Below are 27,249 nucleotides of genomic sequence, written 5' to 3'. Positions count from 1 at the left end.
CAGGTGAACTCAGTGAACTCCCCTCAGGTGAACTCTATGAACTCCCCTGAGGTGACGTCAATGCCGGATTACAGGCTTAGGCTTTTGCAGAAATTTCTGCACCAAATCTGCAACTCCTTGTAGAAAAAAACGTCAAAAACGCATTGCGTTTTTGGTGCATTTTTCTGCTAGGAACATGCAGATTTTGGGCAGATTTCTGCATAAAATCTGCATCTCTTGATAGAAAAATGTGTCAAAACTGCTTTGCATTTCTGGTACATTTTTCTGCCCGGAGATGCAGACTTCTGCACCTAATTTCTGCACCAAATCTGCATCTCCTACCAGAAAAATGCATCAAAATCGCATTGCATTTTGATGCATTATTCTGCCAGGAGATGCATATTGTCTGCAGATTTCTGCACTAAATCTGCATCTCCTGGTAGAAAAACGCATCAAAATAGCATTGTGTTTTTGGTGAACTTTTTTGCCAGGAGATGCAGATTTTCTGCAACCAAATACTCAATATGCGCACATAGCCTAAACCGGTTCACTGAGCTCAACTCAGGTGAGTTCATAACATTCATCTGAAATGAGTTCACTGAGTTCATTGAGTTCACTTAAGGTCACAGCTGGGGTATTGTGGGAACAGACAGCTATGACCTCAAGTGAACTCACTGATGTCACCGCTCACAGCTGTGGTTCCATGAGTGTGTCCCTAAAGCTGCAGTGCTCAGTCGCGTTTTCTAATGTGACTGTGCATTGTGACCTTAGATGTAGCAGAGCCAGTAACGTCGAGTGACATCGTGGTATGGATTACATCAAATCTGCAGGGGTGTTTTGGTGATTAGTAAGTTGGAGAAAAAGGGTGTTTTAAGTAAATATAGGATTTTTCTCTGTGTTTTGTGTTTATTTCATTTTACTTACAAGATTAGTAATGGGGGAGTCTTATAAACCCCCTAACCATTACTAATCTAAGGCTCTCTGGCAGCTGTAATTTCTTGAAAAATCACAACTGTCATTAACTCCTTACATTACCCCGATTGCCTTGGAGCGATGAATCGGGTAAGCGCCAAGGTTGGCGCCTCTAATGGATGTGCCAATTCTGAGGCGGCTGTGGGTTAATATTTTAGGATGAGGAGGGCCCAATTACCATGGGCCTCCCAAGCCTGAGAATACCAGCTTCCAGCTGTCTGCTTTATCTTGGCTGAGTATCAAATATTGGGTGGACCGCATGCCGTTTTTTTAAAATTATTTTCTTAAATAATTATAAAAAAAATCTGCATGGCATCCCTTGTATTTTAATACATATCCAAGATAACGTACACACCTGGGGACTGCAGTCTCTATCCGTCTGCTTTATCTGTCCTGGGTATCAAAATACATGGGACCCTACAGAACTTTTTTGAGTTATTTGTTTTTAAAATCCACTTCGGGACCCAGACAGCTAGAGTGTGGGCAGCACGCTGGCAGTCAGACTGCATCCAATCACAGACGCTGTCACAGCGGGTAGGCGGGGGAATCAGTGAGTATTCATTAAATTTAATTAGCGGAAACGGAAGTAGTGTGACAGCACAGCCGAGCAGAAACTCAGTAAGTATAATTGTATGTATAATTATCATGCTTTAATCTATTATTTGTTTCCATTTTCATACATTTTTATATGGGTGGCAGAAACTAAACTGCTTTTCTGGTACAGTCCCTAAATTTACAGTTCATGTTCACCCATTAGTTATAAATTGTATATAAGGGAATATAAAGAGACTTCTGTGGACATTGTAATAGTTAACAGTTATTTACAAGAACAGAGGTTAAGGAATATTTTACTTACCTAAATTTTTCAAGTTCAACAGATTCAGTGGATTCTTGCCACTGAGTTTTAGGTGTGTGGTTTTTCCCAAACTTCTGCTGAGTTTTTGACAAGCTGGTAGCTTTCAAAGCAGGCAGCTTTAAACAGAAAACATTTCATTAGACATTTGATTTATAGCATGACAGTAAATATTGGTTTGACTGAAGAAATGATAATAAAGGTAGTTTCACCTTTCGTTCAAGTTTTTTTTAACATTCTAATTTGCACTATTACTTTGGATAAGGACATGGATGGGACATGGCTTAAATGGAATCTGTCTGCAGGTTTTTGCTATTTAATCTGAGAACAACACAATACAGGCCACAAGAGCCAGATTCCAGGGATGTGTAATGTAGCGTAGCGAACATTATCAGTACGGCAGCGTCACACGCACATACCTTTTCAGCGACGTCGCTGTGACCGCCGAACAATCCCTCCTTCAAGGGGGAGGTGCGTTCGGCGTCATAGCGACGTCACTGCGGCATCACTAAGCGGCCGCCCAATAGCAGAGGAGGGGCGGAGATGAGTGGCTGAACATGCTGCCCACTTCCTTCCTTCCTCATTGCCGGTGGACGCAGGTAAGGAGATGTTCGTCGTTCCTGCGGCGTCACACATAGCGATATGTGACGCCGCAGGAACGACGAACAATCAGCGGCATGCACCACATACGATATTATGAGAACGATCAACGATTTTTGACGTTTTTGCGATCGTTGATTGTCGCTCTTTGGTGTCACACGCTGCGATATCGCTAACGGCGGCAGATGTGCGTCACTAACAACGTGACCCCCAACGATATATCGTTAGCGATGTCGCAGCGTGTAAAGCACCCTTTAGGGGGAGGGGCTTGTCTAAGCGACCACCGCGAGGCACACACCAGCTGCCACTCCCGGGGCAGTGATTGGGACTCTGGCAGCTGACTCCTTGGGCAGGGACAAACACGTGGACAAGCGGACACAGTCATTAGTGTAGCAAGGATCTCCAGGATAACTGAAGCTGGTGGTACAGCCGAGGTGGAGGAAACAATCTCATGTATAGCAAGGGCCTCCGGGGTAGCTGAGGTGGGTGGCATGGCAGGGGTGGACGGGTGCACTGTGCCTTCAGAATCGTCGTGAGACCTCGTGTGGATCACGTCGGACCTGGGTGTTTTGAGGGTTAAAAAATGGGTGAAAGAGGGTTTTGTGTTTTATTTCAAATAAAGGATTTTTGTTGGGGCTTGTGTTTATTTCTTTTTACCTAAAGTAATAGTAATGGGGGTCTCATACACTCTTCCAATAACTAATCTAGTGTTTCAGAGACTGTGGAACAAAAGGCGCAGAGTTAAAAAGAGAGAAAAAGGATAAGGTACACTCACCTATAGGGGTTGTGAAAAGTCACAACTTTTGTTTAACACTTAGTAGTAGGTGGAGACAGCTGCAGCCCCGAAGAAATCAGGTGAAATATCAGAAAGAAGATCGGGTGTAATACCGCGCTTGTCACCAATACGAGCCGAAAAACTATAATCCAAGTCTTTATTGTATGAGTTATGTACAGGTCAACGCGTTTCAGGGGTCGCAGCCCCCTTCCTCAGGACAGTATAGCAGTGATAAGGATAGTAAGATCCTATTATTACTATCCTTGCCACTGCTATACTGTCCTGAGGAAGGGGGCTGCGACGCCTGAAAAGCATTTACCTGTACATAGCCCATTCAATAAAGACTTGGATTAAAGATTTTCAGCTCGTATTGGTGACAAGCGCGTTATTATTCCCCGATCTTCTTTCCGATAATTCACCTAATTACTAATCTAGGGCTTAGTGGCAACTGTGAACTGTCATTAATCCCTTATTACCCCGATTGCCACTGCACCAGGGCAACCGGGATGAGTCGGGTAATGGATGCGACAATCCTGGGCGGCTGCAAGCTGCTATCTTTAGGCTGGGGCGGCCCAAAAGGCATGGGTCTCGAAAGCCTGAAAATACAAACTTCCAGCTGTTGGCTTTATCATGACTGGATATCAAAATTGGGGGCCACATGCCGTTTTTTATCATTATTTATTTAAATAATTAAAATAAAAAGTCACATGCTGTCCTTCTTATTTTGATACACAGCCAAGATAAGGACACGACTGGGGGCTGCAGCCTGTAGTCTTATGCTTTATCTGTGCTGGGCATCATAATATGGGGGGATCCTACGCCAATTTATTTATTTATTTTTACACCAATAGAGATGCACACACAGCGCCTCTGATTAAAACGCAGTCAGAAACGCTGCAACACAGGTTTGGGGCACGTCTGACTGCAACGACACCAGGAGCACAGGAGGGCAGGGGAAGCAGTGCATATGTGTGAAGTTAATGGGTGGCCCAGGAAGTAGCGTTACAGCCATATGGGAGACTCGGTAAGTATAACATGCTTGCTCCAATCCCACTATCCCTTCTACCACCATTTTGTAAGCATCGGATTCTGGTCCCCATAGACTAATATAGGGATGGCATTTGGCCAGATAGTTGGGATCAATTGAGGGCTAGAATCGGGTTGATTTTTTTTAAACCAGGTTGGACCCGCCAATCCTGGGTATCTGCAAGTCCACCCATCACTGATCACAAAATGATATCAATAAAAACTTCATCTCACTCTGCAAAAAATAAATCCTTACACAACTCTATTGACTGAAAAGTAAAAATATTATGGACCTCGGGGAAAATGGCGACACCACTCAAAAAAAAATTTTTTCAAACTTTTGATTTTTATTTTTCATCACTAGTGATGGGCAAACTCGATGATATCTAGGATCGGAGGGACTAACCAGACTTAAAAAAAAAATTAGCTCAAAATTGATCACGGATATTTGGCCAGACGTTGGCCCCCATATAAGTCTATGGGGACCAGGATCCGGCACTTAAAAATGGTGGCAGAATGGACAGAAGAATTTGAGCAAGCGCGCTACTCTTACCGAGTCCCCGGCATGGCTGTACCTGCTTCGAAGTTGCTCATTCTTCTTCCGGGGCCACTCATTATTGCTCATCCATACCGGCTGAATTTGTGATTAGTTACAGTCAGACGCGGCCCCAACCTTTGTGACATCATCTGACTGCTTGCAATCACTGACCCTGTCTGCGGGTCACTATCATGGTATAAAAGTAAATAATCTATCCATCTAATGGATGCAACAATCCTGTGCGGCTGCAGGCTGCTAATTTTAGGCTGGGGGGCCCAATCAGCATGAGTCTTCCCAGTCTGTTAATTCCAGGCCCCATCTGTCGGGCTTTATCATGGCTGGGTATCACAATTGGGGGTACCACACACCATTATTTTAAATATTTATTTAAATAATTAAAAAAAAAACATTCGGTCCCTCTTATTTTGATACACAGCCAAGAAAGACGTACGGCTGGGGGCTGCAGCCTGTAGCCGTATGCTTTATCTGTGCTGGGTATCAGAATACGGGGGGACCCTATAGCACTTTATTTATTTTTATACCACGATACTGACCCACTACAACCAATCACAGATGCCAGGACTGCCGGTTGGCGGGGGAAACAGTAAATATGGATGAGCAATAATGAGCGGACATGGAAGAAGGAGTGGCCTGGAAGCAGTTACAGCTGCACCGGAGACTCGGTAAGTATAGCGCGCTTGCTTGCTTCTTATTCTTCCTTTATCTTTTTTTATTTCCCAAGCTGCTGGATCCTGAGCATTAGCCGACACCTGGATACTTTTGAAACCACACGGTTCCAGACTTTCAAAGTCTGGATCCGCCCATCACTATTCACCACTACTAAAATAAGAAAAAAACTGGAAATGTTTGATATCGCCCTAATCATGCTGATAAGGAGAAATCTATTGCCAGGTCATGTTTACCATACAATATAGGGAGTAAATATACAGTAATTCCCAAAAAACAATGGGATGAAGGGGAGGAAAAAACAAAAGCGAGAAAAACAGAAATTGGCCATGTCATTAAGGAGTTAAAGATCTGTACCTGCTTAAACATGGATATATTTATTACCTGTAATCTAAAGCCTATCAAAATAATTAAGAACTAATTAATTAGGTACTTGGGGACCAAGACCTGGGAATTTTCAGGAAGCACCTTTGTGTTCTTGTTAGTTATGGGCAAAGTCAGGGAGAATTATTAGACTGAGCACCCTAGGTTTGCCTGTGTGGTATTGTTAAAGCATAATCATTGTTTTAATTTTTATTTTATCCCTCAATAGCGGAAATGGAAATAACTAACTTTGTAATAGTTCATATCAGACAAATTTGCTTCTTTCTCTACCAGAAATGATCAGTGATTATCAAAATTCTCAATTCTGAGGTAAAATCTGTATTCAGTGAAGACTTTCCCATTAGTGAGATAGGAGATGGCAGTTATTAATAAGCAGCTAGGTCAGGAGTTGGAGAGGGGAATGATTCATGCAGGGACAAGAGACTTCCTGTTTCTACATAGAGCAGGGAAAAGAGAAGAAATTACTGGGTAGAAAGGCAAAATGAGCAATTGTAAGTACACAGTGCTATATAATATGATGATGGCAATATATTATGAGAATAAAAACAGTGATGGGAGTGCTTATTTAAGGTTTTACATGGTAATCCTGCCTAGAAGTCTGACAGCATTAAAACCATTAAAACAGCTGTACTGCACAGAGGGACAAGATGATAAAAATTACAAATAACATTTCAGATGCTTTAAAAAAACGTAACAATTTAAATATATAAAATGGGGAAAAAATACTTTTTTTACTTATTAAAAAAACATTAAGGATAACTAGGTAGGCATACTTTGTAACTTTACAGAATGAAGGAGACAAAACTGTAGTTATGTTTTGAGTGTAAATTTTTAGATTTGAATAAATGGATAATTATTATAAGCAATGAAATATATAAATCTGGGAACAACAACTTATTAGCTCTCCGCGTCTAGTAGACTGTTTATTGTGCCAGGATGCCAAGAACATTTTTAGCCGGTAAACAATGTGCAAACGAATTCTTATGTGAATTACACCAGGTTGTTGTGTTTACCAGCTAATGTGTCCCTGTAGTATAATTTACTTCTGTATATATACTTGACCTGTAAATTTGGGGTTTCACAAAAAAAACTAAGCAAAGCAATAGCTAGAATTAAGCATTCAGAGTCTTAAAGTGTGTGTGCGCACGTGTGAGTGCATGTGTGTGTGCGCACGTGTGAGTGCATGTGTGTGTGCGCGAATGTGTGTGAGTGCGTGTGTATACACTAACTCCTGATATTGAAAGTGAATAAGAGAAAACAATACAGTAAGATGTAAAAAGGACATTTTTGTGTACTCACCGTAAAATGTCTTTCTTGGAGCCTTTCATTGGGGGACACAGACATTGGGTTATATGGTGTCTCCAGGGGAGGCGTGACACTAGGTTTGAAAAAAGTGTTAGCTCCTCCTCCCACAGCATATAACCCTAGCTAGGCGGGAACTAGCTCAGTTTGTTGTAAAAGCAGTAGGAGAAGGACAACCAAAACCACAAGGGCGGGAGCTGTGTCCCCCAATGAAAGGCTCCAAGAAAGACATTTTACGGTGAGTACACAAAAATGTCCTTTCCTTTCTCGCCTTTTCATTGGGAGACACAGACATTGGGACGTCCCAAAGCAGTCCCTGGGTGGGAACTGAACTATTAACAGTGTAGAACATCAGCCTAAGAGCTGACTAACAACTGCAACTGCAGTGAACACATATCAACACTGTCAAGAAACCGAGCAGTGGCCACTTATAAATGGGCCACTGCCGCCTGAAGGACTTGTCTTCCAAGAGCAGCATCCGCGGAGGCATGCGTATGCACTCTGTAGAATTTTGTAAACGTGTGCACACTGGACCAGGTAGCGGCCTTGCAAAGTTGGGCCGCCGAAGCCTGATGGCGGATAGCCCAGGAGGCACCCACTGCTCGTGTAGAGTGGGCCTGCACAGATTGAGGGGGAACGACACCTCGTGCTTTGTAAGTTTCACACATGGCAGTCCTGATCCATCGAGAAATCGTGGATTTGGAAGCCCGGTTGCCCTTTTTGTGTCCTTCTGAGAGGACGAAAAGAGCATCGGACTTGCGCAACGGCGCTGTTCTGGAGATGTAGATCCGCAGAGCCCTGACAAGATCGAGAGTGTGAAGGGCTTTCTCAAAGGAGTGGACCGGGGCCGGGCAGAATGACGGCAACACAATGTCCTCGTTCAGGTGGAAAGAGGATACGACCTTCGGAAGGAAGGCGGGGGAAGGCCGAAGGACCACCTTATCATGATGGAATATCAGGTAAGAAGAGCGACAGGACAGAGCTGCCAGTTCAGACACTCGCCTGAGGTAATAGCGACTAAAAAGGCAACTTTCCAAGACAGCCGTTGAAGAGAGATTTCTCTCAAGGGTTCGAAAGGAGGAAGCTGAAGTGCTCCGAGAACCAAATTCAGATCCCAGGGATCTAAGGGGTGATGATAAGGGGGGACCAAATGCGCCACCCCTTGCAGAAAGGTATGGACCTGAGGGCGAGAAGCCAGCTGCTTCTGGAAAAAAATTGACAAGGCAGAAACTTGTCCTTTAAGGGTATTGAGAGCAAGACCCGAGTCCATACCGTCTTGCAAAAAGGCAAGAACATTAGGGATTGAAAAGAAAAGGGGCAACCGATTATGACGGTCACACCAGGACAGATAGGTCTTCCAGGTCCTGTGATAAATGCTGGCGGAGGAAGGCTTGCGAGCATTAAGCATGGTATGAACTACCCTGGAAGAAAGACGCGACTTGGCTAGAATCACGGATTCAAGCGCCACGCCGTCAAATGCAGCTGTGCTGTATTCTGGTGGAATATTGGACCTTGCGACAGAAGATCCGGGCGGTCGGGAAGACGCCAGGGAGTGTCGCCGAGAAGGTGGAGGAGCTCTGGAAACCAGGCTCTTTTGGGCCAGTCCGGGGCCACGAGGATCACCGGGATTCCCTCTGCTTTGATTTTCTTGATTACTCTCGGAATGAGAGGGAATGGAAGGAAAACGTATGGCAAGTGAAACTGCGACCACGGGAGGACTAGAGCGTCGGAGCCGAGCACTAGCGGGTCTCTCGACCGGGTTACGAAGGGATGTACTTTGGCATTTAGCCGAGACGCCATGAGGTCCACATCTGGGAGCCCCCAACGAAGAGTGATCTGATGGAACACCTCGTCGTGGAGGGACCATTCCCCTGCTGCTAGACCTTTCCTGCTGAGAAAGTCTGCGGCCCAGTTGTCTATCCCCAGAATATGGACAGCTGAAATCTCTGCCCAAAGAAGAATCCTGGAGACTTCTTTCATCGCTGCCCTGCTGCGAGTTCCTCCCTGACGGTTGACGTAAGCCAAAGCCGTGGCATTGTCTGACTGGATCTGAACCGGGAGGCCCAGAAGCAAGGGTTGAAAGGTCTGAAGGGCCAGAAATATGGCCCTGATCTCCAGAACGTTGATATGAAGGGATCGCTCAGGGTGAGACCAGCGTCCATGAGCAGTGTGGTGGAGAAACACCGCCCCCCAGCCTAACAGGCTGGCATCTGTCATGACTACGTGTAAGTAGACAGGGCGGAAGGACTTCCCCTGAGATAGGGATGAGACCTGAGTCCACCAGACGAGGGAGCTGGGGGCAGTCCAAGATAAGCGGACTGACCGATCTAGAGAGGCTAGATTCTTGTCCCAAGAGGACAGAAGATCCAATTGCAGGGGGCGCAAATGGAATTGGGCAAACGACACGGCTTCCATGACTGCTACCATCTTGCCTAACACTCTCATACCACTCCGGAGGGATGTGTAACGGCGGGAGAGGAGGAATTGGGCGGCCCGGATCAGGGAAGACCTCTTGTCTTCTGGAAGAAAAACCCCGGGCCTGAACCGTGTCTATCACAATACCTAAAAAGGTGATGCGCTGATGAGGAATGAGGGATGACTTGTTGAAGTTGAGAAGCCGCCCTAGCCTTGAGAGCGTGTCTGGGCAAATTTGCACGCTTTCTGAGCAAATTTGAGGAGAGCTCCCCTTGACAAGTAGGTCGTCCAAATAGGGAACGACCAGAACGCCTCTGCGGTGCAAAATGGACATGACGGCCGCCATGACCTTTGTGAAGACCCAAGGCGCAGTAGCCAGTCCAAAGGGAAGGGCCCTGAATTGGAAATGACGGTGTCCTACGGCAAAACGAAGGAACCGTTGATGCGATACACATATGGGAATGTGTAAATAAGCATCTTGAATGTCTATGGAAGCTAGGAATTCTCCCGGTTCCATAGCAGCTAGTATGGCTCGCAATAATTCCATTCGGAAGGTCCGAATCCATACGGACCTGTTTAGCCTTTTGAGGTCCAGGATAGGACGGACAGAGCCATCTCTTTTGGGGACGACAAAGAGGTTTGAATAGAAATCTTTGCCGCGCTGTTCCAGGGGCACTGGAATGATAACGTTTGCTTTTTGCACATAGGCTATGGCCTGACATAAGGCCTGGCTTTGCGTTGTGGACTTTGGAAGCCGAGAACGCAGAAACCTGTTGGCCGGTAGGGAATGGAAATCGATCTTGTAACCTGAGGTGACGATTTCTCGAACCCAAGCATCGTATGGTCTAGCCAAATATCCCGAAAAAGCAGAAGCCTCCCTCCAACAGGAGTCGGCTCTGAGAGGTACCCGGCGTCATGCTGAAGGGGCCTTCGTGGGGCGAGGTCCCATGGGTTTAGATTGCCTGGAGTGGGAACACCAGGAAGAGTCCCTTGAGGGACCGGATCCCCGATCTGAGCGTTGCGACGACCCCTGTGATGGCTTTTGGGGGGCGGGCCGAAAGGACTGCCTGCGCCAAGAAGACTTTTTAAACTTTTTGGATACAGGCCGCTTTTGTGGTAGAATGGTACTTTTACCACCCGTCGTCTCAGATATAAGCTTGTCTAGGGATTCTCCAAACAGACGAAGGCACTGGAAGGGGAGTGTGGACAGGGACTTCTTGGAGGCACTGTCCGCATTCCATATCCTTAGCCACAGGACTCTGCGGGCAAAAACAGCGTTGGCTGCCGTTAGGGCTGACAAACTAGCTGCATCTATGGAGCCGTGAAGCAAGTAATTAGAGGCTAGAGAGAACAAATCAAGGATCTCAAGAGCCTCTGAAGGATAATTGCAAGAGCGAAGCAACTTGCGCAAGTTCCTACTCCACACACTCATAGCTCTCGCCACCCATGTCAAGGCAAACAGGGGGTGCAGAGAGGAGCCCGAAGCCTGGAAAATAGATTTGACCGCAGAATCAATTGTGCGGTCGGACGAGTCCTTGAGAGACACGGTGTCTGAGACAGACATAACCGTGTGTTTAGCCAGCCTGGATACTGGCGGATACACAACGGGGGGTACTGACCAGAGCTTAACCAGTTCCGATGGAAAGGGATAAGCGAATGAAGAGGAGGATTTTTTATTAAACCTCCTATCAGGGTGATCCCACCGTTTTAGATATGATTTGATGAAAAATCGGATCCTGGGCAAAGGACTTAGGAGGCTTCTTGGCCCGCTTGATTGCCGACTGAGAAGTCGGGTCCGAAGGCTGATCAGAAATCGACAGAGAGTGATTGACAGCCAAAATTAATGTGTCTTCCATATGTCTAGACTCAGAAGGGACATCTGAACCAGAGTCAGAGTCTTGGGAATCGTGACTACTAAAGGTCACGGAGCCCGAGTCAGACTGATAATCGTCCGAGTCGGACGAGACGTAACGGTCGCCATGGCGCCTTTTGGAGACAGCCTTTTTATGCACTGGGAATGAGACACCAGACAAAGGCGGGCTCCCCTGGGGGAGATGAGCCGGGGGGAGGCTGTGAGAGCCTGTGGAAGACTGGGATATCTGAGCGGCCAGGTCATCTACCCTCTTAGACATTAGAAGAGCCCAGGCAGGAATAACGTCATCAGACTGGGGTACTGCCTGGATAGTGGCCGCAGCCAAATCCACAGACTGCACGACCTCCTGGTCCGGCAGCGGAGGCTGTTGTGACACGGTAGTAGGGGCATCGCAGCCCCGGCATAGTGGATAGCTTCGGCCATTACAAAAACGAGCGTCCACAGGTGGTACAAGCATAGTACGGGTCCGTAGAGGACACCTGGGAAGCTTTATCACCCTTGCGGTTACGCATGTCAGCAACAGTTCCACAATAAGTACAGTGAGCCTCTAGCAGTATTATAAAGGGACTGCTGTGGGTGAGGAGCTGCTAGCAGTATTATAAATGACTGCTATGGAGAGCCGGTATATACCGAGTAAAGTAGCACACCCTGTCAAACAGTCGGTATATACCTACAGGCACAGTTAGTATATACTGCTAAAAGCTGATATACACACACCGCTAGAAAGACAGCGATTTACCACTGAGCAGAGCGGTATATAGTGCTGCAGAATCGCAGAGCCAAGGAGGTGATCTCACCCATGTCTGCTCCCCACATGTAATGGCATCCAGTGTTCTCTGGCAGCATGGAGGGGAGAGACGGCCCACTTGAGGGAGCGGCTTCTAGAGCAGTGGAGGGGGCGTTGCTAGAATGCAGGCCGACGCCGGGAGCCAAATTAATGATGCTTCCCCAGGATCACGGCCTGCATCGCCCCACCGGCGCCTTTCCAGGCGGCGATTTGGATGCAGGGGACTGACTTGTCGTCTCCCTACCTGCTCCTGGCTCCGTCTGAAGACGCGTCGGTCCTGGGATGCGGGGATCTCGGGGACGCATCTTCGGCTCAAGGCTGAAGCAGGTCCTCGGCTCTGCTAGCCCTCTGGAGCTACCTTGGTGTGAGGTGCTTCCAGGGAGCCTGGAGGGGTACGCAGACCTGACCACTTGGGCGCGAGGGAAGACTGACGGCTTGGGCACGCCAGGTTTCCTCTACCCGTACACGGGGGGAACTGGGGTGGCAGGGCACCCTGGTATTGCCCCTATCAAAAATAGAATGAATAAGAAAATAAAAACAAAATAAAAAGTAAAAATAAGCTGGCCTGAGGCACCTCTGGTGGAGCTCAGTCCAGACATGTCAGCCTCCCTGCTGACACTAGGAAAAAACTGAGCTAGTTCCCGCCTAGCTGGGGTTATATGCTGTGGGAGGAGGAGCTAACACTTTTTTCAAACCTAGTGTCACGCCTCCCCTGGAGACACCATATAACCCAATGTCTGTGTCCCCCAATGAAAAGGCGAGAAAGGAAGAAATATTCATCCAAATATATAATTATGATGTTAATAATGACCCTTTAAATGGCGTTTTCTTGCCATTAGGATTTTGTATCTATTTTCATTTTGTAATATGCTTGTATGCAGGAGTGTACAACCTTTTTTTATCATAGGGTAGTATTTTATTTTTATGACAGCCAAAAGAGGCCATAAAACAAATAATTTATTAAGTTAGAAGAACGGTATGATTGTCTATGCACAAAGTATAATTTTGTATGAGGGGAACAATGCTAGCATTTATTATGGAAACACCCTGCTTACATTATTAACAATGGATAGCAATATCACTCTAATTGTAGTGTTTATATTCAGGGAACTTTACTGCAAAAAGTCCTGAATTTTCACTTCTAGCTCCTTTGCTTAATGGCCATTTTTCTCTGTTTCCTTCACTACTAAGGAAGGCTACTGGTGGGCGGGGGCAGCAGTGCATATGCATGAGGGATAATGAGTGGCTCTGGAAGTACTGTTACAGCTGCGTGGAGGCTGATAATTATAACTCGCCTGCTTTATTCCTATTTTCTTTCTTTTTCTTTTCTTTTTTTTTTTAATACAGCCCCGTATTTACAGGGTGGTTATGCTGGAATTCCTCACTCCATTGTTCAGGAGGACGTTTTTGGGAATTGTTATGCGGATCCATAAAAGGACACTATAAACTATAAGGTGGCCTGAAGTATAGTGAATTTTTCACGGCTCGGTAATATCCCCTGATGAACCCCGAAAAATTGGGGGGAAACGCGTTGTGATTCTTTTGGGAGTCAAATTGCCAGCAAGATAAGTTTAACTTCCTAATGGGATGTACTTTCTTATGGGCCTATAATGTTCTGTTGGTCAAAGGACCCTTGTATATAGATGTGTCTATCAACCATTTGTTATCTCTACACTGGAGTGTTCTTTAATAGGAAAATTTGTATAGGTTGTCCCATCTGGGACTGATTATATGACCAACAGCGCATTACTATTACTTATATCCTCAATACTGACCTTGTGCAATGTGTGATTGTATTATTCTGACCTAGCAGCACTAACTGCACCTCCCAGCCGTGATGGGTATGGATATGGCATGTTGCTAAGTACAGGTTTTATAGGGCGAGTCGACGTTGAGTGGGGTATTATGGTGTATTAACCTCCGCGGTCAGCAAGTAGTGAGACTAGGGAATCTTAGCCCAGTCCCATAAGCTTATACTCCTATACCATCTTTTAGAGAACAATCTGTATACACCGGACTATCTCGCACTATATAGTTTACCCTACTTATATGTACTCACCCCTGCACGACTTTTGCTGTGTGTTTACTGACCGTTGTAGCTAATTGTGTTACATGGCTTTGACCAATTTTAACTTTAATCAATAAACATCTGTTTTTAGAGGTTTTTTCGGTCTGTTAAGAGTTTCCTCTTTTTGTTTACTTTTTTTGATGGTCTTCAATTAGTCAAATGGAGTTCTCTGAGAATTCCGAGTCCGGGATCAGCGCACAGATACTTTTATTTTATTAAAATTACCTTCCAACTCAATACATTGAAACCATTGATCAAAAAGAAATTCTAATCTTCTTCTTGGGGTTTTTTTTTTAAATTTTCTTCATTTCAATTATATTTTTGAGTTTTAGAAAGACAATAATCACATGAGACCAAATAACTATAACTTTTTTAAAATCACAATTTCAAAGTGACAGAACCTTTTGTGCTAAAACTTAGCACGTGCGCTTGTCAAAGATAATAATTGTGTCCATAGGAAAGTGATTTATTTTTGTCTGCTAAAAATATATTGAAGGACAATTATTTATCAATATCTTCCCTGTGCATAGATTTATCAAAGTGACTCATGCTGTCTAGTCTAATTTTACACTAATTATTGGTTGTCTTTAGAGATGAGCGAACCCTCATCTAAAGCTCTATCTATTTAATACCATAAACTAAACTAAAATTTATAATATACTTCCATTAAAAATTCCCTACCCTTCCCTAACTACACTACACACTGATGATGCTTTGTTTGAGTATCTCCGCATGGACTGGGATTCTCAAACGAAGTGACGTCAGACAGGAAGTAGAAAAAAATACAATAACGGTTAGATAGCGTAGTTAGGGAAGAATATGGAATTTTTAATGTAAGCATATTAGAAATTAGGTTAGATTGCAGCACTAAATACATAGGGACTTAGATGAAAATTTATTTTGCCTTTGGACCACTTATTTAAGCCCCAAACTGTCAACAGAGGTTGAGAGTTAATAATTTAAAGGACTGTTTTATGTTTAAAGAGAACAAAAACACAAATGTGGTATTTTACACAGACAGGAAGAATGGAGCAAAAATTAATACTACATCACTGCTTCTTTAACGCAAATTTAGTCAGATATAATTAAAAACACTGATGTGGTAATTTTAAAAGGGTTGTCCACTACTCATACAACACCTTCTCAATTTATATATTTCCCTATACATAATAAAAACAGCCTGTTTTCATTTCTGGTGCTGGCACAGTTGCAGCCATTTTAGCCCCGGGTCTCCTGCATTTCCACTACTTGGTAAACCCTTTGTCAATTGTTATATTACCCTTATAAAATAAAAACAGCCTATACTCACCTCATTGTTCCAGCAGCGTTACGGCGACGTCAATGCCTGTTCTCCTGGGGATCTCATGATGTTATGCTATGCTAGCACTGCAGTCAATCAATGGCAACTTCACTCTCACTTCCTTCAGCCCAAGCTGATGCCCAGAAGAAGTGAGAGCTGCTGCTGCTCTCTCACTTCCTCCAGATGTTAGTTATGTCCTAAGGAAGTGAGAGTGAAGCTGCTGCTGATTGGCTGCAGGGCTATCGTGGAATAATGTCAGAAGAGCTCCAGGAGAACAGGCACTGACGTCACTAGAACAGTACCTGAATCGGCGGTGAATACAAGCTGTTTTCATTTTATACGGAGAAATATAGCAATTGAGGAAGGGTTGTTCAAGTAGTAACACTACTCAGAGAACCCCTTTAAGAAAACGGAAAAAAAGAGTGTAAATGGAAAAGAGAATGTACTGTCTCCTGACAGCACAAATATACTTATGTAAGGGGTTGTCTAATTTTTGGCAGTAGCGCACCGCTCGCCAGCCTCCTTCCTGATTGACAGTTCGACCAGCAGCATCATCACGTTGACGTGAACTGTATGACGTCGATGCTGCTATATGAGGCAGCTTTGCCTCTACAACATTGGAGGGGCACAGTGGGACTAAAAATGTCCAGGATCAGGACCTAACAGTGCACTCAGCAATCTGTAGCTTCAGAGCTGTGCTGACAAACTCTACAGGAAAACTTGTAAACATCGCTCATGTTTAGACACGCCTGCCAGCCTGTAGAGGTGGCAAGTAACCTAGGCAAGAGTAATCAATAAAGTTAAAAAAAAATCACTCATTTTTTTAACCATTTATGAACATTAGAATAACCCTTTAATATTTTAAATCTCCTTTCCTGGCGTGTATGTTTCAGTAAATAAATGTATCCTCCATGCAATAATAATGTCAAACCATCAAACTTCTTTTCTTAGAACTTTAGATTATATTGTTACTCTTTCACTTCTCCTGGAAATATATAACAAAAAGTTGATGTTGACAAGAGGGCGTTACCATTGTCCTTACCAATAGAGTGTGTCCCTACATTGCCCCTGCCGTCTGACAGTGTCAGAGTCCGCACCATTGATAAAACAAAAAATAATACTAAATTGTAAAAATGTATTCATACATTTCCAAGAGCTTTTTCTAGAAGAACAGCAGAATGCAGACTATTAAGAACCTGTCACCAGATTTTCCCTTATGAGCTGCGGCCATCACCAGTGAGCCCTTATATACGGCATTCTAGAATTCTGTATATAAGTGCCCAGCCAGCTTTGTATAAGATAGAAAACACCTTAACTGGGAGGCAGTCTGGTCCGATGGGTGTCGCTGCTCAGTCTAGAACCTCTTCTCTTCCTTCCATCACTGTCCTGCTCAGCCAAAGCAAAATACTGTAATGCGCAGGGACGAGGAAAGGTCAAAGACTGCCCACTCGTATGCACTACAATACTTTGATCTGCTTTTAGTTGGGCAAATCAAAGTGTGCATGCGTAGGAGCACAATGGAGGCCTCCGTGTGGATGATGCAGGATGCGTCATGCGCACTTGGCTCAGCAGGAGGACAGCGATCGCACAAGATGGAAGAGGCACCGGACCGAGAGCAGCGACACCCATCGGACCGGATCGCCCCCTAAGTGAGTATTATAAAGCTGTTTATTACGTTCTACAGAGCGTCCTGAGCTCTTATATACAGTACTCTGGAATACTATATCTAAGGGCTCACTGGTGCTGGCCGCAGCTCAGAAGGGAAAAACCTGGTGACAGGTTCCCTTTAATAGCTGTTATTCTATAGGAGAAGACATTTAATAAAACTGCAATTTCAGGAGAGTTTACAGGTCATCTTTGAGTTAATATTACAAAGTGACTATAGAAAAAGATTAACAGACATAGCTTAAAATGAAATGCATTTACCTGTTGTTTGCTAGCTTGCACATTTAAGAGAGACCAAAGTCTTTTGACATCGGAATATTTCCTACAAATTAAGCAGATGCAAAAGTGAAAAATCTACAGTAAGACAACAACAGGATGTAAATACAAATAAATACATTTATTTGTAGGGATTATTCCATTTCTTGAAAAAAAAATCAGCTAATGTGTGCACACATTGAGTATTTTGTGAATTTTTTGCCTCAGTATTTGGAGCCAAAACCAGAAGTGGGAGATAAATGCAGAAGTGGTGCCCGTGTTTCTATTATACTTTTCCTCTGATTGTTCCACTCTGGGTTTTGGCTACAAAAACTGAGAGAAAAATCTCATCAAATACTCAACGTGTGCATGTGGCCTTACAGGGAAACGCTACTCACCTCTTCTCTCTTCCAGTTATTAAGCGCTAATGTTTTGGCAGTCCTCTTTCTCCACCGACACCAGAACATGACCCCAGCAGCCAATCAGTCACTGTAGTGGTCGTAAAATGCTAAGGCCACTGATTTGCTACAGCGGTCACAGGCAGGCTGCTTGTAAACCGAGACAGAGAGGACGATCAGAGCATCTGCAATGGATTGCCGAGAGAGGCAAGAAGAGGCGAGCAATGTTTCTTTTTTGCTTTACAGCAGTTGTTTGTTTCAGACCTTGACCATGGCCGTTTATTGCATAAAGGGAATTTGTCAGCAGGTTTTTGCCACCTAATCTGAAAGCAGCACAATGTGGGCAAAGCGATCTGAATCCAACGGTGTATCATTGTGCAACCATTCTGACCAAATCAGAATTTTTAGATTTAGCCATGTAGCAGTGCTGAGCGAGTTGTCTTACCCACACCAGGCTCTCGTACATTGACATTGAGGAAGGGGAGTGCTGGACTACCGCGTGCAAGACATTGTAGTCCAAGCAATAATAAGGGTCCTGCTGCTTAAATAAGCATAACAAATAAACAAAAGATTAGACCTTGACACTTGACAAGATAGGCATCCCTGAATTCTATGTTTTAACCCTTGCAGCATGCTGCCCTAATACAGAGCACCACTGTCTTCTAACTATGAGTGCTGGCTCAGAAATGTGGTTGTTCAAATTAAATATCATGAAAATTTTATAGGCGGATTTGCTAAGGGTATGGTAATTGCATTTGTGTGTGTAGATTTTATTGTTCTATTAATATATTTTTTTGCATTACAAAGCAATTGGAAGCGGATAAAGGTGATTTGACATATTTTTCTTACTTTTAATTTTCGTCCCACTAAGAGATTTGAAATTCTATTAGGTTAATAAATGATGTAATAAACTGTAACACTTTTATATTGCAGTGTATTTTGCTTGTTAGCATAATGCTGACAGAATGCTATCGGGGCCTGATAGGAGTAAAAAGATGGCAGACATTTGTCTGATTAGGGCTAAAGATACCATGACAATGCAAGCAAAACCAACAATCACAATGGGGTGGTGGCACGGCTGACAAAGGATGCTACCCGCTTAAAAGTTGGGGTCACTATTGGTAGGTTAAACTGTGAGGCCTGAATTATTTCTGATGTTGACAGTTTTGGTAGGACCACGGTCATGTTTCAACCACACTCATGCTGCTAAACATGCTGTACAGTAGAAGTTCCTTCAATATCAGCAAGTAAATGTTGCTTGTGATGCATATAGACATTATTTAAAGGGTTGTCCAGTTCTTTCACGAAAGTCTGCACTCAATCTATGTGACTGCAGACTTGTGAATCCTCCCATCACAAGCAGAGTACCGAGCGGTCATGTATAATTCCATATTTGCTTTGCGTGAGGCCACGCACATCTAGCTGGAATGCATATCGCATACCTGCAGCTCCATGACCACTTGGTTTTGCCGCCGCTACAGGAGAGTCCTCACAGCACAAGCTGCACGCGACGAGAGATTCACAAGTCTGCAGTCACATAGAGTGACTGAAGACTTTCATAAAAAGCCTGGACAACCCTTTTATGCAATATAATTAATGAACTAGACACAAACTCAAGGTATGTTCTTTTTTGTTTAGTAGTATAATTAACTCTAGCAATGAAAAGAGCTGTGTGACATAACATTAGGATACTTGACTTAAGTGCTAAATTTGATCTATAAATTACAATTTCTTAGGAATGGGACCACTTCCACAATTAAAGGGAAACTGTAAGAGGGTCCAAGCTGCCTAAACCTCGGGCAGTATAATGTTACGTCACCACCGGAGTCCGCGCCATCAACTTCTACTCCGATCACCAGGCGACGCCGTGTTCTTGCAGTGGATAGTGCTGGTGATGGGAGAGGAGTCGATGCCAGCGGCGCCAGTGGGTGCAGGCTCCGCTCATCCACTGGTCTGGGTTTCCTGGGGATCTGCAGTTCCACTGGCTGACTGTACGTGGCGGGTGTCTCCCAGCTGAAGTACCATCATTCACCTACAGCCTATGGGAAGACACCACACCCTTTTTAATGCCCCTCCTGTCTGCTGACCTCTGCCAGAGATAATTCTGAAAATTCTGGCTCCTGTTTCGTCCTGTTCTGTGATTTTGTGTGCTGATTACTGCTTGTTTCCTGACTACCCTCCAACCTGCTGTTTTTGTACCTCGCTGCCCGATCCGGTTTTGACCTCTGCTTGCTTCTGATTACGTCCTTGCCTGCCGCAATTTCTGGTTTGCCTGACTACTATTCTCTCAGACTCCAGCCTTCCACAGGTAGTGATCTCCAGGGCCCTGTGTAATTCCAAATCCCTGTATAGGGGTTAAAGGGTTTCAGGGTTCTGGGGGTCCTGCTTAGTGAGTGGCTTCCCTCTAGCCTGTCCATTACAGTCGTCTGAGTCTGTGGATCCAGGCAGGCGTTACACATAAATCACAGCCTGGCTGACAGCAAATATATTTTGATGGGTTGGCCGAGCCATAAAGGTAGAGACAAGACTTTTCCCGTACTGACCGGCTTCTCCCCGCACCACTGTGATTAACAAGTCTCTTCCATGTGTGTAAATCAGGAGAGACCTGTCAATCAACTAGAGTGGTGCAGGGAGAAGCTAATGAGGCGGCATCGAACTAGTCAGGTCTCTTTCTATAGTAAATTTTAAAGGGAATCAGTAGGTTTTTACTATGTAATCTGAGGACAGCCTGAGGTAGGGGCAGACACATTGATTTCAGGGATGTGTCACTTATTTGGTTGTGTGCTATTGTTTCCATGTGATTAATGTTTTATCACCAGGAGATTATCACTACCTGCACTACTTGGCCTTTGAGCCCTGGTCTGACCACGCCCCCTACTCTGATAAGCATCATTAATAGAAAATGTACATAGAAAATTGTGGACTCTTGAATTTCTTGAGCAGCTCGCAGCTCTGCAGTTGCCTCACTTGCTGGGTGGCACGCACTCCTCCTCGAGTGACAGATCTGGTCAACTTCCTTCTGACTACACTGCTAAGACTATATTTACACAACAGGGCATTTAAACAAGCAAACAGCTCAGGAAAGTGAAAGCAGTGATTAGAACTGCTCTGAAAACTGCTCATTCAAGAGCAGAGAGGGAGGGGCGAGGAGGTGATTTTTATTTTCAGATTTTTGAGCCAAAGGCTATGTTCGCACTAGAAAATGGATTTTTCTTAAGAAAAATCCGCACCCTCTGAAAGAATTAAGCACCTGCGGCAAAAAACTGCAGCAAACTGCACCCGAAATCTGCGTACGGTTTTACCGCGGTTTGCTGCGGATTTGCTACGGTATGTCCCTGCGTTATTTTGATAGCACAGGAAGATACTCACCTGTCCTCGCTCCTTCTGTCCATGGTCCTGAAATCTCCCACGATGCTGTGTCCCGTGTGGCTGTCTCCGGCGCTCTGCTACTTACGGGTCGGCTGCGCAATGCATAACTGCATATGCATGAGCCGGCCTGGAAGCAGGAGGCCAGCGTTCGGAGGCAGCCTCACTGGAGAAGGTGAGTATAACATCAGCGATGACATCAGTCAGCTGATGTGCAGTGACAGCTGGAGTCCTGCACCTGGAGTCCTCCACCTGTCACTGCAAAGCACATGAGTGAAGTCACCGCTGATCCCGCGCAGCTCACTTCACTTGCGTCCTGACCCTCACAGTAAGCAGTCATGGTCTATGGCGCTCGCTGTGAGTGTCAGGTGTAGCAGAGCTGGAAGCAGCGTGGGACCTTGTGTATATTACGTTGGACCTGGAGGTTAATAAGTGGTGAAAGAGGGGGCTTTTTTGTCTTTTATTTCAAATAAAGGATTTTTGGGGTGTTTGTGTTTATTTACTTTCACTTACAGTTTAGTGATGAGGGGGTGTCTCATAGACGCATGCCATCACTAAACTAGGACTTAGTGGCAGCTATGGGCTGCTGCCATTCACTCCTTATTACCCTGATTGCCACCGCATCAGGGTAACGGGAAGAGACGGGAAAAGTCCCAGGACTGTCGCATCTAATGGATGCGGCAATTCCGGGTGGCTGCTGGCTGATATTTTTGGGCTGGGGGGCTCCCCATAACGTGAGGCTCCCCAGCCTGAGAATATCAGCCCCCAGCTGTGAGGCTTCATCCTGGCTGGTTATCAAAATTGGGGGGACCACACGCCATTTTTTTTTTTAAGTATTTATTTATTTTACTGTACGATATAGACCCCCCCACCGGCGTCTGTCATTTGTTGCAGTCAGACAGCTGTTACTCAGCGTGGGGGCGGGTCTAACTGCAACCAATCACAGCCACCGGTGAGCAGGGAAGGTGTGAATATGTTATGAGACTAATGAGTGGCCGGTTATGGAAGATGAAAGAGCTGCCGCGGGAGCAGTGTGACAGCCGACTGGTGATCGGTGAGTATGAAGCGCTTGCTCCTACCCCTTTGCGCTAGATTGTGTTCCCCATAAACTTTATATGTGAAGTAGCATCTGGCCATATACCGGGTATCAATCCTCCACCGACCCAAACCACAGGTACCTGCGGAAAAGAAGTGACATGCACATTAATTCCGTAGCGGAAATTCCTCAGCAAAACCCGCAGGGACAAAAAAACACAGTGTGCGCAAAGCATTTTTTTATCCCAATAGTTTTTTCTGGAAAATGACTGCAGAAATGTTAAACATTTTCTGCAGCATTCCTTCAGCGAAATCCACAGCAATTCCGCGGTAAAATCCGCCGCATGCGCACAGGGCCAAGGTCAAGAATTCAACACCACAATGTTAAGTGTGTAACTCCCAATTTAGTTATAATAATATTTAATAATTTAACAATAAAATTCACAAACCTTGAAGCTGCTCCTTGATTTTTCTTTTCAGAAACTTTATCCGTTTTCTTCCCTTTCTCATCTTGATCCGGCATTATAAAAGGACTCAGTTCATAAAACTGAGTTTCTTATACCTAAAAAAAAAAATTTCAATTGTGAAGATTGTTTAAAACGAGTTGCGAAAATATCTTGAGCCCATTATATGGTTGTATCTAGCAGAAACCTATTTGTATTCTATATGTATGGCTTTGGTGAAAAGCTAGAAGTTGTAACTTTAGATTTCATTGTTTACCGTAACTTTCAGCATTAAAAAGAAGTGACAGATTATTACTATGTAGCAAGTGAGGAGCCACTACCGTGTTTCCTCAAAAATAAGACAGGGTCTTATATTATTGTTTGTTCAAAAAAATAGAATAGGGATCATTTTCAGGGGATGTCTTGTTTTTTTTACCTTGAACAACAATCCACATTTATTGTTGATCAAAAAAAAATCAACATTTATTCAAATATGGTCATATTGCATTCTGGAACATCAACATAACTCTCCAAACCCTGGGTGTAACACGTGTGTGTGTGTGTGTGTGTGTGTGTGTATGTGTGTGTGTGCGCGTGTGTGTGTGTGTGCGCGCGCGCGTGTGTGTGTGTGTGTGTGTGCGTGCGCGTGTGTGTGTGTGTGTGTATCTATCATTTACAAATCTATACTTCTATATATCCTTCTATCTATTGTCTATATATTTATATATCTTTTATCTATCATCTTCTTATCTATTATCTATCCATCCAATATCTTATCAATCTACAGTAGAGTTCAAAATAATAGCAGTCCAATATGACTAACCGGATTACTCCCTGTTTTTGGTATAATTTATACTCCCATGTCAGACAATTTGAGGCCGGGTATTTGAATAATCAATTGAAAGGGGGGTGTTCAAGATAATATCAGTGTGGAATTAAATTAGTAAGTTGAATCATTCTGTGAAGAAACCAGTATGAATCAGATGGCCCTTATTTAAGGGTAAAGCCAGCCCATGTTTTACATGCATTTCTGCTTGAAAGGCAGAGAAATATGGGTCTTTCGAGACATTGTTCCGAAGAACAGCGTACTTTGATTAAAAAGTTGATTGGCGAGGGTAAAACTTATAAAGAAGTGCAGACAATGATCAGCTGTTCAGCTAAAATGATCCCCAATACATTAAAATAGAAAGCAAAAACAGAAAGACGTAGACGAAAACGGAAGATGACCATCCGAATGGATAGAAGAATAGAGAGAATGGCAAACGCGCAGCCAATGATCAGCTCCAGGATGATCAAAGACAGTCTCACGTTACCTGTGAGTACTGTGATAGTTAGAAGATGCCTGTGTGAAGCTAATCTATTAGCAAGAAATCCCCGCAAAGTCTCATTGTTAAAAAAAAATAAAAAATGACGTACTAAAGCGGATACAATTTGCCAGGAAACAGATCAATTGGCCTAAAGAAAAATGGAGAAACATTTTGTAGACTGGTGAAAGTATTTTTTTCTTCTTGGGTCGAAGGGCCACAGACAGCTCATCAACCGACCCCCAATTCTCTGAATTCAAGCCACAGTACACTATGGAGACTGTGAAGCATGGTGGTGCAAGCATCATGATATGGGCATGTTTCTCTTACTATGGTGTCGGGCCTATTTATTGCATACCGGGGATCGTGGACCAGTTTGCATATAGCAAAATACTTGAAGAGGTTATGTTGCCTTACGCTGAAGAGGAAATGCCCTTGAAATGGGTGTTTCAACAAGTCAACGATCCTAAACACACCAGTAAATGAGAAAAAATCTTGGTTGCAGTCCAACAAAATTGAGATTATGGAGTGGCAAGCCCAATATCCAGACCTTAGTCAAATAGAACACTTTTAGGAGATATCAAATATGCCATTTCTGAGGCAAAGGCAACAAATGCAAATAGATTGCGGAATGTCAAAACATCCTGGGCTGGAATAACAGACAGAAATTGGTTGACTCTATTCAACACAGATGTGAAGCAGTTCTAAAAAACTGTGGTTATACAACTAAATATAACACAGGTCGTCTTGCAGTGTTATCATCAGGATATACAGTCATATGAAAAGGTTTGGGCACCCCTATTAATGTTAACCTTTTTTCTTTATAACAATTTGGGTTTTTGCAACAGCTATTTCAGTTTCATATATCTAATAACTGATGTACTCAGTAATATTTCTGGATTGAAATGAGGTTTATTGTACTAACAGAAAATGTGCAATCCGCATTTAAATAAAATTTGACCGGTGCATAAGTATGGGCACCTCAACATAAAAGTGACATTAATATTTTGTAGATCCTCCTTTTGCAAAAATCACAGCCTCTAGTCGCTTCCTGTAGCCTTTAATGAGTTCCTGGATCCTGGATGAAGGTATATTTGACCATTCCTGTTTACAAAACAATTCCAGTTCAGTTAAGTTTGATGGTCGCCGAGCATGGACAGCACGCTTCAAATCATCCCACAGATTTTCAATGATATTCAGGTCTGGGGACTGGGATGGCCATTCCAGAACATTGTAATTGTTCCTCTGCATGAATGCCTGAGTAGATTTGGAGCGGTGTTTTGGATCATTGTCTTGCTGAAATATCCATCCCCTGCGTAACTTCAACTTCGTCACTGATTCTTGCACATTATTGTCAAGAATCTGCTGATACTGAGTTGAATCCATGCGACCCTCAACTCTAACAAGATTCCCGGTGCCGGCATTGGCCACACAGCCCCAAAGCATGATGGAACCTCCACCAAATTTTACTGTGGGTAGCGAGTGCATTTCTTAGAATGCCGTGTTTTTTTGCCTCCATGCATAACGCCTTTTTGTATGACCAAACAACTAAATCTTTGTTTCATCAGTCCACAGGACCTTCTTCCAAAATGTAACTGGCTTGTTTAAATGTGCTTTTGCATACCTCAGGCGACTCTGTTTGTGGCGTTCTTGCAGAAACGGCTTCTTTCACATCACTCTCCCATACAGCTTCTCCTTGTGCAACGTGCGCTGTATTGTTGACCGATGCACACTGACACTATGTGCAGCAAGATGATGCTGCAGGTCTTTGGAGGTGGTCTGTGGATTGTCCTTGACTGTTCTCACCATTCTTCTTCTCTGCCTTTCTGATCTTTTTCTTGGCCTGCCACTTCTGGGCTTAACAAGAACTGTACCTGTGTTCTTCCATTTCCATACTATGTTCCTCACAGTGAAAACTGACAGTTTAAATCTCTGAGACAATTTTTTGTATCCTTCCCCTGAACAACTACCGTATTTTTCGGACTATAAGACGCACCGGACTATAAGACGCACCCTTGTTTTAGAGGAGGAAAAAATAGAAAAAAAATTAAAGTAAAAAAATGTGGTCATGACAGACTGTTATTTTACTGCTGACAGGGTGATATGGAGGTAATAATATCACCAAATTCTGTACTCATATCTCCCATTCTGGGTACCTTCCAGGTATATATGGCCCCCATCGTGGAATATGTATATTCCCCATCATTATATGTGTGATCCTCCAATCTGGTGTGTGTGTGTGTGTGTGTGTGTGTGCGTGTGTGTATATATATATTTAGTTATATACTGTGTGTGTGTATATATAGTTATATACTCTGTGTGCGTGTGTGTGTGTGTGTGTGTATATAGTGTTATATACTCTGTGTGTGTGTGTGTATGTGTGTGTATATATATATATATATATATATATATACTAGAAGATGGCCCGATTCTAACGCATCGGGTATTCTAGAATTTATTGTGTAGTTAATGTATGATTTCTGTTATATATATAGATGTTGTTGTGTGTAGTTACCAAGTGTTTGTGTAGGGCACTGTAAATGTTCTGGGTGTTGTCTGGGTGGGGGTGTGTGGGAGTGGTGTTGTTTGTGTGTTGCGTTGTGTGTTGCATTGTTTGTGGAGCACTGTGTGTCTGTAGCGTTGTGTGTGTGTGGTGCTGTGTGTGTTGTGCGGTTTGTGTGGGTGTGTGTGTGTGGGGTGCATCTGTGTGTTTTGGGGGGAGGTATGTTTTGTGCAATGTGTGTGTTGCACGGTATGTGCATATATTTGTGTGTGCCGCGGTGTTTGTGTGTTGTGTGTGTGCGGCGTTGTCTGTGTGTGTGTGGGTGTCTGTGTAGGGCGGTGTTTGTGGTTCCCAGTGTGTGTGTGGTGTGTTGTGCGGTGCGTGTGTGGCGGTGTGTGTGTGTTTTGGGGGAGGTGTGCACACCCCATCGTGGTCCACCCCCCATGCTGCACCCCCCATTGTGCTCCTTCCCCCGTGCTGCGCATCCATCGTGCTCCATCCCCCATGCTGCGCACCGCCCATCGTGCTCCATCCCCCATGCTGCGCACCCCCCATCGTGCACCATCCCCCATGCTGCGCACCCCATTCGTGCTCCATCCCCCATGCTGCGCACCCCCCATCGTGTTTCATTCCCCCATTCTGGGCACCCCCTATCATGGTCCACCCCCCATGCTACACCCCCCATCGTGCTCCATCCCCCATGCTGCACTCCCCATCGTGC

General features: G+C 44.3%; 1 protein-coding gene across 3 annotated transcripts in view; it reads right to left on the bottom strand.

The window, feature by feature from the left end:
* Nucleotides 1-27,249, bottom strand: part of NEK10 (NIMA related kinase 10) — a 368,787-nt gene that overhangs the window by 299,723 nt on the left and 41,815 nt on the right. For all 3 annotated transcript variants that reach the window (XM_075316653.1, XM_075316655.1, XM_075316654.1), the window contains exons 2-4: nucleotides 22,728-22,840; nucleotides 17,486-17,546; nucleotides 1,808-1,923 (exon numbers count right to left, since the gene is read on the bottom strand). In XM_075316653.1, the coding sequence (XP_075172768.1) occupies nucleotides 1,808-1,923; nucleotides 17,486-17,546; nucleotides 22,728-22,801 (251 nt within the window). In that variant the 5' untranslated portion in view covers nucleotides 22,802-22,840. The remainder of the gene's footprint in view (nucleotides 1-1,807; nucleotides 1,924-17,485; nucleotides 17,547-22,727; nucleotides 22,841-27,249) is intronic.

Source organism: Anomaloglossus baeobatrachus, chromosome 6, assembly GCF_048569485.1.
Source record: "Anomaloglossus baeobatrachus isolate aAnoBae1 chromosome 6, aAnoBae1.hap1, whole genome shotgun sequence".
NCBI lineage: Eukaryota > Metazoa > Chordata > Amphibia > Anura > Aromobatidae > Anomaloglossus > Anomaloglossus baeobatrachus.
The sequence above is the reverse complement of the archived record's forward strand: the minus strand, read 5'-3'. Positions and strand labels throughout refer to the sequence as shown.